The sequence below is a fragment of the Salmo salar genome, chromosome ssa01 (assembly GCF_905237065.1).
Source record: "Salmo salar chromosome ssa01, Ssal_v3.1, whole genome shotgun sequence".
Taxonomy (NCBI): Eukaryota; Metazoa; Chordata; class Actinopteri; order Salmoniformes; family Salmonidae; genus Salmo; species Salmo salar.
Genome location: NC_059442.1, coordinates 75,938,278 through 75,952,679, shown reverse-complemented (window position 1 = coordinate 75,952,679; position 14,402 = coordinate 75,938,278). Strand labels below are relative to the sequence as shown.

The following is a 14,402-nucleotide window of genomic DNA, read 5'->3' as shown; positions in this document are numbered from 1 at the left end:
ACTGTTACCTGTTAAAAGGCTTAAAAGTCTACGCTAAGCTAAGTCATCTATACTTAAGTCATCTATACTCAACGTTGTTTCAAAATGTCCAGGCAAATGCCCATGTACACATGTGTACACAGACACACACAGAGACAGTGTAGAGCTCAGACAGAGCATGACCCTAGCTCAGGGGACATGGTTGAGTAAGAGCTCCAGACCAACACAGAGACTTTCACTGCTGGGTGTCAGGTGGTTCACACTGGACTGCTACTGACAGAGAGCTGGCAGCTGTCCCCCCCCCAACCCCCCCACCCCACCCCCGCCACCACATATACACACACACCCACACAGTCTGTCTGCAAATGTGTGTCTCCCTAGCAGAACTCAAGGCCATACAGAGACTCAGAGTGGTCATAACCACAACTTGACCGTAACATGATGACCATTACAGTGCTGGTCAGATTGTATTAACCCTGAAGATGACATGCCAAAAGTGTTTCTCAAATTTCACCAGGACCATAAACTAATGAGCTAAGGCATCTGCTTCTATATACTCTAAAGAAGAATTTCCCAGATGCTTTAATCTGAACAAAAGCAATGTTTCAATTTATACCGACCATCTAAAGCTCCCTCTCCCTGTTTTCTATCCAATATGGCGTGATTGGCTATCTGTGTTCTCTGTGAGGTCAAGTCAGAGCGAAGTTAAGTCAAGGAGAGCTCTTATCGAGACTGCGGGAATGAGAAATGTCCTGGGCTACATCCCAAATGGCTATTCCCTATATAGTATTAGTGTACTACTTTTGACCAGAGCCCTATGGGCCCTGGTCAAATGTAGTGCACTATGTAGGGAATAGGTTGTCATTTGGGTCATAGACCTATACGAAAAGATGTAATGTTAAAGCTGCTACAGGCAGCCAGCAGACCTTAAATAGCAGTGCTCATCAGTTCTCCTCTCCCGTGATAGTAGGGACACGGAAACACACACACACACACACACACACACACACACACACACACACACACACACACACACACACACACACACACACACACACACACACACACACACACACACACACACACACACACACAATTAAATTATAATGCCCATGAAGCCGGTGTTTGGAGGAGATTGGCACAGGTGTTGTTAGGCCCGAGACGAAGTCGATGCCCACCAAACCGTGCCAATATATCCTCCAAACACCGGCTTCGAAGACATTATCACTTTTATACAACGGGTTACCAACATATTTAAATAATGGTTGACCGATTTTCGTATATGAATTATATGAATTTATTCATACTATTTCATCCTTCCACAAGATATAGTCCCGAAACAAATCCAGGGTTGCTACCCAAGCCATCTGGTCGTTCATTCTATCGGTTCGGTTGCCAGAGACGCAACCCAGTCATTCAGTCTATTTGTTCTGTATCTATGGACGCAACCCAGTTGTTCGTTCTAAATGTTCCATTGCCATACTGGCTGTCAGTGTTCTTATCCCTTGCTTGCCAGCTAGCCAACTACGGCTAACTTACAGTCACGTCAAACAGTGCAGACAGAATAACAACAGTAGCTGTATTTGTTTAAGTTGTTTTGTAGTGACATTCATTTGGATACTTAATAACAATGAGCTAATGAAGCACAATTTCGCCTGGCAAAGAAAATGTGCTCTCTCATTAGGACACTGTTGTTCAGAGGAGCTAGCCAACAACACAGCTAACACAATCACTTCAAACTGAAGCTGGAAACTAGCTGCACTTCGTTTCGTTTGACTTTTTTTCCAATTTACATTTCTTTGTATATACCAATAAAATGATGCCAGCTGATTCATGATTTCGACCAACACGTTCATTAATATGGAATAGTTGGAGATCGAATTTGAATATTGAAACAATGTTGCAAATGTCAGAGAGACAGACAGCGAGGTTTATACAAATCTCCGCTGTTGAAAACAAAATGTTAGTCTAAAAGAAATATGAGATAATGTCTAAATGCTTTTTATAGTGGAGATCAAGTTCATAACTTCCCTGCCTGGGCTGATGAGACAGTGGATTACGCAGTCAGATGGAACAGAGCAAATAGGCATTTTAATATCATAGATTTAGCCGGTGGTAACTTGTGGAAAAGACACTGGCTGGAATGCGCTTTTAACCAATCAGCATTCAGGATTAGACCCACCCGTTGTATAACTATGAACACACACACACAAACACACACAGCCATAGACATTCGCAGGCACACACACACACACACACACACACACACACACACACACACACACACACACACACACACACACACACACACACACACACACACACACCCCATGCAGAGCTGGGATGGCTCTCTTATGCTTGGCATGTGTCCTGCTGCCCGCCCGGCCCACCCAGACACAGTGGATAACATACACACCCGCACACACACAGGCATGCCCAGCGCTGTGTATCTATGGGGTGGGCTCAGCCACAGCTGGGAATCATTGACTGGAGCTGTTACTCAAACTCCAACACACACAGGGCACGACACGTGCATATGATGTATGAGTGTATGTGAGTGAAGAGTATAGACTCACCCATGAAGGATCCAGTGCTGCAGATGAGGCTGAAGAAGCAGCTTTCTGGAGGAAGAGTCCCACATTTACTGTAGAAGACAGTAGAACAACCAAAAGACAAATCAGATCACGGCCAACCATCAACAGACAAAGAGTGTCTCTCTCTCTGTGTGTGTGTCTAAGCTGCCCTTTCTCAGTTGGATAAAAGTCTGTCCTCTCCTCGACTCCTCCGATCTCCTTTCCTCCGATAAGTGGTCGCCACATGTAGAAGGGTGTAAATTTGTTAATAGGTGAACGAAGGAGTTTGCTCCTCTCCTTGATTGCCTCCTCGGGATTCTAAGGTGTATCCTACCACAGAAGAGTTTTGAAATCCTTTGAAACAACTGTGGTTTCCTTGGAGGAGAAAAGCATGCACAGACATTGAAAAACTATACGATACTTATCAATTTGTCTATAAAATGTCTAGCATAACTTGTTACATTTCTTTTGACCACTTTACACAAGATGGCGTAGCAGTCAGACGTCTTTGTCTAGTCTCGTCCCATGTATATAACTTTTATATATTTTTCTTCGCATTCTTTTAATATTTTTCCTAAACCTCAACTTCAAAATACTCTCCTGCAACCCGCCTCACCCAATGTGGTGTGGATCTGTTTTTTTTCTAAAGTATTTCTACTTACCTCCGAACTGGAATACCTCAACTGAAGCTAGCTAGCTAACTAGCTACCAGCTATCAGTCAGCTAACCACTGCTAGCGGTCATCAGCTAACCTTTAGCTTGGAAAGCTCTTGCAAGTTCGTACAACGCGTTTCAAGCCAGAGCATACCAGACCTATTTTTCTCTCCATATCCCCGGATTCCTAACGCAAACTCTGAACCTTTTCATCTGGATCATCACAGCTTGCTAACCGCAACCCGGGTTGACTACTCCTGGCTAACATTTCCTTCCTGGAGCTAGCACCAACTAGCCTGGAGCTAGCCCATGCTAGACCCATCCTGGGCCACTGGAATACCTTCACGAATGGAATACCAACATAATCTGCCCGAGGATCCCAACAGGCCCCTCAGGCGCGACGTCCCCTGAAGGCCCATTCTGCTAACCGCGGCCTGCTAGCTATCTAGAGCATATTGGGCTGTTAGCTGACCCATCGGCCAGTTTCTTGGACCACTATACCCATTTTGCCAATTGGACTTGGACCCCTCTGCTACTTGGAACCCTACTAATTCCACAACTGGTCTATCGACGTCACCGCACGAGAAGGCAAAAACAGACTTTTCTAAGGCCCTTATGCTAGCTTGCTAGCCCCGGCCTGCTAACTGCTAGCTTGCTAGCCCCGGCCTGCTAACTGTCTGAATCGCCGTGTCGCCAGTCCAACCCCTCACTGGACCCATACGATCACTTGGCTACGCATGCCTCTCCCTAATATCAATATGCCTTGTACATTACTGTCCTGGTTAGTGATTACTGTCTTATTTCACTGTAGAGCCTCTAGCCCTGCTCAATATGCCTTAACCAACCATGTTGTTCCACCTCCCACATATGCGATGACATCACCTGGTTTAAACGTCTCTAGAGACTATATCTCTCTCATCATTACTCAATGCCTAGGTTTACCTCCAATGTAATCTCTTCCTACCATACCTTTGTCTGTACATTATGCCTTGAATCTATGCTATCGTGCCCAGAAACCTGCTCCTTTTACTCTCTGTTCTGAACGTGCTAGACGGACAGTTCTTATAGCCTTTAGCCGTACCCTTATCCTACTTCGCCTAGCTCCACTCCTACTCCCCAGGTGCCCTCATTTGTTGACTTCTTTAACCGTAAAAGCCTTGGTTTCATGCATGTTAACATTAGAAGCCTACTCCCTAGGTTTGCTTTATTCACTGCTTTAGCACATTCTGCCAGCCCAAATGTCTTAGCCGTGTCTGAATCCTGGCTTAGGAAAACCACCAAAAACCCTGAAATTTCCATCCCTAACTATAACATTTTCAGACAAGATAGAACTGCCAAAGGGGGTGGTGTTGCAAGCTACTGCAGAGTTCTATCTCACTATCCAGGTCTGTACCAAAACAATTCGAGCTTCTACTTCTAAAAAATTCACCTTTCCAGAAACAAGTCTCTCACCGTTGCCGCTTGCTATAGACCACCCTCTGCCCTGGACACCATATGTGAATTGATTGCCCCCCATCTATCTTCTGAGCGCGTGCTGCTAGGTGACCTAAACTAGGACATGCTTAACACCCCGGCCATCCTACAATCTAAGCTTGATGCCCTCAATCTCACACAAATTATCTATGAACCTACCAGGTACAACCCCAAATCCGTAAACACGGGCACCCTCATAGATATCATGCTAACTAACTCACCCTCCAAATAGACCTCTGCTGTTTTCAACCAAGATCTCAGCGATCACTGCCTCATTGCCTGCATCCACTATGGGTCTGCGGTCAAACGACCACCCCTCATCACTGTCAAACGCTCCCTAAAACACTTCAGCAAACAGGCCTTTCTAATCAACCTTTTATTTTATTTATTTATTTATTCATTCATTTAACCTTTATTTAACCAGGTAGGCAAGTTGAGAACATGTTCTCATTTACAATAGCGACCTGGCCAAGACAAAGCAAAGCAGTTTGACACATACAACAACACAGAGTTACACATGGAGTAAAACAAACATACAGTCAATAATACAGTAGAAAAATAAGTCTATATACAATGTGAGCAAATGAGGTGAGATAAGGGAGGTAAAGGCAAAAAAGGCCATGGTGGCAAAGTAAATACAATATAGCAAGTAAAACACTGGAATGGTAGATTTGTAGTGGAAGAAAGTGCAAAGTAGAAATAATGGGGTGCATAGAGCAAAATAAATGAATACAGTAGGGGAAGCGGTAGTTGTTTGGGCTAAATTATAGATGGGCTATGTACAGGTGAGGTGATCTGTGAGCTGCTCTGACAGCTGGTACTTAAAGCTAGTGAGGGAGATAAGTGTTTCCAGTTTCAGAGATTTTTGTAGTTCGTTCCAGTCATTGGCAGCAGAGAACTGGAAGGAGAGACGGCCAAAGGAAGAATTGGCTTTGGGGGTGACCAGACAGATATACCTACTGGAGCGCGTGCTACAGGTGGGTGCTGCTATGGTGACCAGTGACCTGAGATATGGGGGGACTTTACCTAGCAATGTCTTGTAGATGACCTGGAGCCAGTGGGTTTGGCGACGAGTATGAAGCGAGGGCCAGCCAACGAGAGCGTACAGGTCGCAGTGGTGGGTAGTATATGGGGCTTTGGTGACAAAACGGATGGCACATCTCCAATCCAAAATTAAATCTAGAATCGGCTTCCTATTTCGCAACAAAGTATCCTTCACTCATGCTGCCAAACATACCCTCGTAAAACTGACCATCCTACCGATCCTCGACTTCGGCGATGTCATTTACAAAATAGCCTCCAACACTCTACTCAACAAATTGGATGCAGTCTATCACAGTGCCATCCGTTTTGTCACCAAAGCCCCAAATACTACCCACCACTGTGACCTGTATGCTCTCGTTGGTTGGCCCTCGCTTCATACTCGTCGCCAAACCCACTGGCTCCAGGTCATCTACAAGTCTCTACAAGGTAAAGCCCCGCCTTATCTCAGCTCACTGGTCACCATAGCAGCACCCACCTGTAGCACGTGCTCCAGCAGGTATATCTCACTGGTCACCCCAAAGCCAATTCCTTTGGCTCCCTCTCCTTCCAGTTCTCTGCTGCCAATGACTGGAACGAACTGCAAAAATCACTGAAGCTGGAGACTCTTACCTCCCTGTCAGAGCAGCTCACAGATCACTGCACCTGTACATAGCCCATCTGTAAATAGCCCATCCAATCTACCTCATCCCCATACTGTATTTATTTATTTATCTTGCTCCTTTGCACCCCAGTATCTCAACTTGCACATTCATCCTCTGCACATCCTACCATTCCAGTGTTTAATTGCTATATTGTAATTACTTTGCCACCATGGCCTATTTATTGCCTTACCTCTCTTATCCTGCCTCATTTGCACATGCTGTATATAGATTTTCCTACTGTATTTTTGATTGTATGTTTGTTTATTCCATGTGTAACTCTGTGTTGTTGTATGTCGAACTGCTTTGCTTTATCTTGGCCAGGTTGCAGTTGCAAATGAGAACTTGTGCTCAACTAGCCTACCAGGATAAATAAAGACAAAACAAATAAATAAAAAAAATAAACATGTATTTTGGAATTCCATCTATTAAAACATAATTTGCCTGATGACACGCTAGTAGAGAAGGAGATTATTTTATACAGGTGCATTTGTTTCCACATTTCCTCTCCTCCTCTCCTTGATTACGTTTAAACTTTTTCAAAAGGAGGTGAGGACACAAGTATCGAGGAAATCCAATTGAGAAAAGGCCTGAGTGATCTCCTCTGCTATGCAATAGCATTTGACCTTTCACCTACTCTTCTAGCCTGTGTTCTAGGAAAATTAAGTGAAGGAACCATCCATTATAGGGGGGAGGCAATCAGTCATAATACCGCCCTCCTGCCTGCCTGCTTTCGAGTGTTTTTGTGTGTGTGTGCGCGTGTGTGTGTGTTCCTGTGTACGTTCCTGTGTACGTGCGTGAGTGTGGCCTGTCTGCCTGGTCCTGTCTCCTGTTAACACCAATCCCTCTCAGCTGACTAGACCTCGCCACTCTGTCACACACACACACACACACACACAAAAAAGCACGCACACAAACACTCGAAGACAGACACTAAAAAGCACACACACACAAACAAACACATACACAGACAGACACTAAAAAGCAAGCACACACTCAACACTTTCTCTCATTCATAGCCAGATTGGAGAAACATTCAAGAGTAATTGCAACTTCTAGAGGCAGGATATCCTGTAAGCTTTTTCAATACCATAAATTTACATTCCCCAAGTCTTTCATAGAAACCATATATTTACATTCCCTAATGGTCCTTTGATGTTCAAAGCTCTGGGAATGGGAGAGGCTAAAGAAAGCACAAGTCTCTTTATTCTCTCACTCCCCCCATCTGAAAACAAACTCCTCTTTTCTGGGGATTTGACTGTGTGTGTTTCAAGTTTTAATGCCACGTGCACAAATACAGTGCCAAACATACCCAAACCTTTCTTGCATGCTCCAAACCCAACAATGCAGTAATCAATGTAGCACAAAAACAATAAACATACGTTACAACAAAAACACACAATAAATAAAAATAAGAAAAACAACGTAGTAAGACGCTATATACAGTGTCAGTTCCAATACCATATTTAAAATATGCAGGGATACTGGAGTGATAGAGGTAGATTTGTATATGGGTAAGCTGACTAGGCATCAGGATGTATGATAAACAGAGTAGCAGCAACATATATGATGATTGTATGTAAGTGTGTGTACGTGTGTGTAGAGTCAGTATAAATGTGTGTGTGTGTGTGTGTGTGTGTGTGTGTGTGTGTGTGTGTGTGTGTGTGTGTGTGTGTGTGTGTGTGTGTGTGTGTGTGTGTGTGTGTGTGTGTGCGCATATCAGGCATGTGCAGACCCGTTCCTTTCCACCCTTTCCTGCTTCATGGAGGAAGGCAGGAAATCTCAGCCATCAGTTATTTTCAGAAACAGGAATCACACACAGATAGGCACATACACACACATATGCAGTAGGGCTAGGAATTGCCAGGGACATCACAATACGATATTATCCCAAGACTTTGGTGTCGATACGATATGTATTGCGATTCTCACGATTCTATATGTGTTGCCATTCGATACTGTGATTTTATTGCGATTCGATGTTCCAAACATATTGCTCACCATATGTCTGCTGCAGAGGGACAAGAGAGAGACATGAGAAATCAAGTTCTGATCAGTCATGGAAATAAAACTGTTGCAAAAGAATTGGCTCCCTATTTAAAAAGAAGATGGAGAACAAGCTATGAAGGGAAAATACTGGAGTTTTGGTGCAGGTACAGCCAACTAGAGCAAAAATAATATTGTCATAACAATACGATATATCTTCAAAAATAAAATCCCAATATGTAACTGTATACATTTTTCCCCATCACTAGTATACAGACATGTGCACGCGTGTACTTTAGACACGTAATTGTGCACACGCAAACAGTTGTGTGTGACCACACACACACACACACACACAGCACGCACACACAATCACAAGTGTGCACAGTCCCTTTGAGCTTCAGTCAGTGAGTGCCAACTGGCTGGCGACTCAGGTCATGAGAAACAGCACCTTGTTCCTATTAGAGAGAGAGAGAGAGAAAAGGAGGAAACAAAGGGAGAAAGAATGAGAAAGAAGGAAAGAGAAAGGGGTGGTGAAGGGCAAGCGAGAGAGAGGGAGAAAAAATAAAAACAGAGAAAGGCAACGGCTACTCTTCCTGGGGCCCAAACAGGAAACAAAACAAAACAAATATAATACATAATACAATACATAATACAATGCAAAATACAATGCAAAATACATAAAAATGTCTCTTAACAGTGCACATCGTGCCATAAGGTATTCTTTTATCCGTTTTTTTTATCTGGTTTCTATTGCTAGCTTGAGTTACCTGGGATGGCAGAGTTCCATGTAGTCATGGCTCTATTTAATACTGTGCATTTCCCAGCCTCTGTTCTGGACCTGGGGACTATGAAGAGACCTCTGGCTGCATGTCTTGTGTGGTACTGATGAGTGTCCGAACTGTGTGCCAACTACTTGAACAGACAGTTTGGTACCTTTACCCGAACAACATCAGGGCTGCCAACTTCTGAAGAAAGCTCATTGCCCCCTGACATCACCCCTAGATGGAAAATTGTACTGTTTTAAAGTGAATTTCCTGCAATTGTAAATATTTTGAGATGGCTTATCCATGGAAAATAAAAAAATAAAAACCAGAGGTCAGGTCTGTTCAGGATGCTTTGAACCTTAAATTAACAGAAAAAAAGGTGACGACTTTGTTAATCTGTGATTTTTGGGGGATGAAATTCAAAGTAAAAAATGTATATTAATGGTTGATGGCAGTGGGTAACCAAATGAGAGATTGCAGTCTCCTTGTCCATAGACAACTTTGAAGTTAAGGACACAAACATTTTGTAATTTGGGTGAACTCTCTCTTCAAAATAAGGAAAGAAGAAAATCCTGCTTGCTCTCCAGGAGGGTTGGCCTTCCTGAAATTCTGGGTGTTTGAAAATGTTCTTGTTAAAACAATTTCTCAAAATCACTCAAACTTCATGAAAAATCTAATGAATATGAATATTCAGGTGGCTTGTCCCTACTAGTTGAAGATCCTTGCCATCACCTTACTCTACATAGACAAAATATGATGCGTTTATGAGTTGTGAGTACTCCTACCATCTCTGCCTAGCATGTGCACAATACTAAAATGTAAAAAATTACATTTGATTCATGGAGCATTTAATATCCAATGCTTATTTGTATGACTTATTCAAAACTGTCAATAAATGGCTGCAAAAATACATAGCCTCATATAACTCCTTTTCAAAGACACAGGTAGCCATATCAGATTTTAAATATGTGATTACAGTGGCAAAATTGGGAAGAAGTGTAATAATAAAATAAGTATGGGGAATAATCAGTAATGAGCCTATATTTTAGGCCATTGTTAAGAAGGAGAATTGTTCCACTGATCCGACTAAATTAAGTAAATAAATAAAAGATTACATAAATGTGCCCCGAAACACTAACCAAATAATTGTTATATTTATTGTCGCCACTCTAGAATAAAACGTATATTTTTGGGATCACAATCTGTTTGAAAAAATTATTTTCAGTTAGAAATCAGGTCACCCTACCAAATACTGTAAGTCTGTCTGCTGCCTTTTCATTGTCACAGCCTAAACGCTAAGTGTCGATTAAATTGACTTTAGCACATGCTGTCAAAAGGCTGCATTCTGCAATAAGGACTGAAGTAACAGCAACCTAATTTTGTTGACAACATTGTACATAAAACAGCACTACCATGCTACTCTTTTCAGTGTTGTATAAACTCAGCAGAGAACGTTCTCTCTCTCCATTCAGCTCCACTCTAATCTTGAGGGGCGTTTCTTTAAAACATTGATCCAATCCCCTTGATCCCTTACATAACTAGACCAATCACATGCTTCAATGTGCAGCTGTTCACAGTGCTGTGGCAAGACAGGACAATGATCGAGGTTCAGCTCCTGATGTTAAATTGCAGGCGCAGATGAACCAATTTCAAAACGATTTGGTGTTGAAAAGTTAATACGCTGACTATGCAATGGACTAATTAAAAATAAAAGTAGTACTTTTCAATGAGTGAGATATAAGAGGTGTGCCGTGAGAAGAGGGTCAAATGCCTGTGTCTCAAGGCCAATGCGTGAGAGTTGGCAACTCTGCAACACCTCGCACAAAGACCAATAGTGATGCGGTCAATCTCTTCTCAACTTTGGGCCAGGAGAGATTGACATGCATACTGACATTCGCCCTCTGTGTACATCTAAGTGCAATACGTGCTGCTCAGAGAGACATCAGAGATCGTAACATTCTTTGTTTCACGGAAACGTGGCTCACGAGACACGCTATCGGAGTCGGTACAGCCACCTGGTTTCTTCACGCATCGCGCCAACAGAAACAAACATATCTCTGGTAAGAAGAAGGGCGAGGGTGTATGCCTTATGATTAACGAGACGTGGTGTGATCATAACACCATACAGGAACTCAAGTCCTTTTGCTCACCTGACCTAGAATTCCTTACAATCAAATGTCGACCGCATTATCTACCAAGAGAATTCTCTTCGATTATAATCACAGCCGTATATATCCCCCCCAAGCAGACACATCGATGGCCCGGAATGAACTTCATTGGACTCTATGTAAACTGGAAACCACATATCCTGAGGCTGCATTCATTGTAGCTGGGGATTTTAACAAGGCTAATCTGAAAACAAGACTCCATAAATTTTATCAGCATATCGAATGCGCTACCCGGGCGGAAAAAATCCTGGACCATTGTTACTCTAACTTCCGCGACGCATACAAAGCCCTGCCCCGCCCTCCTTTCGGAAAATCAGACCACGACTCCATTTTGTTGCTCCCAGCCTATAGACAGAAACTAAAAATGCTCAGGTCTGTTCAACGCTGGTCCGACCAATCTGATTCCACGCTTCAAGATTTCTTCGATCACGTGGACTGGGATATGCTCCGCATAGCGTCGGACAACAACATTGATGAATACGCTGATTCGGTGAGCGAGTTTAATAGCAAGTGCATCGGTGATGTTGTACCCACAGCAAGTATTAAAACCTTCCCCAACCAGAAACCGTGGATTGATGGCAGCATTCGTGCAAAACTGAAAGCGCGAACCACTGCTTTTAAATCAGGGCAAGGCGACCGGTAACATGACCGAATACAAACAGTGTAGCTATTCCCTCCGCAAGGCAATCAAACAAGCTAAGCGTCAGTATAGAGAAAAAGTAGAGTCGCAATTCAACGGCTCAGACACGAGAGGTATGTGGCAGGGTCTACAGTCAATCGCGGACTACAAAAAGAAAACCAGCCCCGTCAAGGACCACGATGTCCTGCTCCCAGACAAACTAAACAACTTATTTGCTCGCTTTGAGGTCAATACAGTGCCAACGACACGGCCCGCTACCAAAACCTGCAGTCTCTCCTTCACCGCAGCCAACGTGAGTAAAGCATTTAAACGTGTTAACCCTCACAAGGCTGCCGGCCCAGACGGCATCCCTAGCAGCGTCCTCAGAGCATGCACAGACCAGCTGGCCTGTGTGTTTACGGACATATTCAATCAATCCTTATCCCAGTCTGCTGTTCCCACATGCTTCAAGAGGGCCACCATTGTTCCAGTTCCCAAGAAAGCTATTTTATGTATTTATTTTTATTTCACCTTTATTTAACCAGGTAGGCTAGTTGAGAACAAGTTCTCATTTGCAACTGCGACCTGGCCAAGATAAAGCATAGCAATTCGACACATACAACAACACAGAGTTACACATGGAATAAACAAAACATACAGTCAATAATACAGTAGAACAAAAGAAAATAAAAAGTCTATATACAGTGAGTGCAAATGAGGTAAGTTAAGGCAATAAATAGGCCATGGTGGCGAAGTAATTACAATATAGCAATTAAACACTGGAATGGTAGATGTGCTGAAGATGAATGTGCAAGTAGAGATACTGGGGTGCAAAGGAGCAAGATAAATAAATAAATAAATACAGTATGGGGATGAGGTAGGTAGATAGATGGGCTATGTACAGGTGCAGTGATCTGTGAGCTGCTCTGACAGCTGGTGCTTAAAGCTAGTGAGGGAGATATGAGTCTCCAGCTTCAGAGATTTTTGCAGTTCGTTCCAGTCAATGGCAGCAGAGAACTGGAAGGAAAGATGACCAAAGGAGGAATTGGCTTTGGGGGTGACCAGTGAGATATACTTGCTGGAGCGCGTGCTACGGGTGGGTGCTGCTATGGTGACCAGTGAGCTGAGATAAAGCGGGGCTTTACCTAGCAGAGACTTGTAGATAACCTGTAGCCAGTGGGTTTGGCAACGAGTATGAAGCGAGGGCCAACCAACGAGAGCGTACAGGTCGCAATGGTGGGTAGTGTATGGGTGTGATAGACTGTGTGATAGACTGTATCCAGTTTGTTGAGTAGAGTGTTGGAGGCTATTTTATTGATGACATCACCGAAGTCGAGGATCGGTAGGATGGTCAGTTTTACAAGGGTATGTTTGGCAGCATGAGTGAAGGATGCTTTGTTGCGATATAGGAAGCCGATTCTAGATTTAATTTTGGATTGGAGACGCTTAATGTGAGTCTGGAAGGAGAGTTTACAGTCTAACCAGACACCCAGGTATTTGTTGTTGTCTACGTATTCTAAGTCAGAGCCGTCCAGAGTAGTGATGCTGGTAACTGAGCTGAGCTAAATGACTATCACCCCGTAGCACTCACCTCCGTCATCATGAAGTGCTTTGAGAGACTAGTCAAGGATCATATCACCTCCACCCTACCTGACACCCTAGACCCACTCCAATTTGCTTACCGCCCCAATAGGTCCACAGACGACGCAATCGCAATTACACTGCACACTGCCATAACCCACCTGGACAAGAGGAATACCTATGTAAGAATGCTGTTCATCGACTACAGCTCAGCATTTAACACCCTCCAAACTCGTCATTAAGCTCGAGACCCTGGGTCTCGACGCTGCCCTGTGCAACTGGGTCCTGGATCTCCTGACGGGCCGCCACCAGGTGGTGAGGGTAGGAAACAACATCTCCACTTCGCTGATCCTCAACACTGGGTCCCCACAAGAGTGCGTTCTCAGTCCTCTCCTGTACTCCCTGTTCACCCATGACTGCGTGGCCATGCACTCCTCCAACTCAATCATCAAGTTTGCAGACGACACTACAGTGGTAGGCTTGAATACCAACAACAACGACACGGCCTACAGGGAGGAAGTGAGGGCCCTCAGAGTGTGATGTCAGGAAAATAACCTCACACTCAACGTCAACAAAACAAAGGAGATGATCGTGGACTTCAGGAAACAGCAGAGGGAGCAGCCCCCTATCCACATCGACGGGACAGTAGTGGAGAAGGTAGAAAGTTTTAAGTTCCTCGGCGTACACATCACGGACAAACTGAAATGGTCCACCCACACAGACAGTGTGGTGAAGAAGGCGCAACAGCAAGGTGGTGCATTATTTGGGGGCCCCCGAGTGGCGCAGCGGTCTAAGGCAATGCATCTCAGTTCTAGAGGCGTCACTACAGACCCTGGTTCGATCAGGGGCTGTTTCACAACCGGCCGTGATTGGGAGTCCCATAGGGCGGCGCACAATTGTCCGGGTTAGAGGAGGGACTT

The 14,402-nt window shown here is 44.0% G+C and overlaps 1 protein-coding gene across 2 annotated transcripts in view; it reads right to left on the bottom strand.

Moving 5' to 3' along the window:
- LOC106613076 (transmembrane protein 150A) overlaps positions 1–14,402 on the bottom strand; it is a 90,983-nt gene that overhangs the window by 46,030 nt on the left and 30,551 nt on the right. For both annotated transcript variants that reach the window (XM_014214989.2, XM_014214973.2), the window contains one exon: positions 2,556–2,623. In XM_014214989.2, the coding sequence (XP_014070464.1) occupies positions 2,556–2,623 (68 nt within the window). The remainder of the gene's footprint in view (positions 1–2,555; positions 2,624–14,402) is intronic.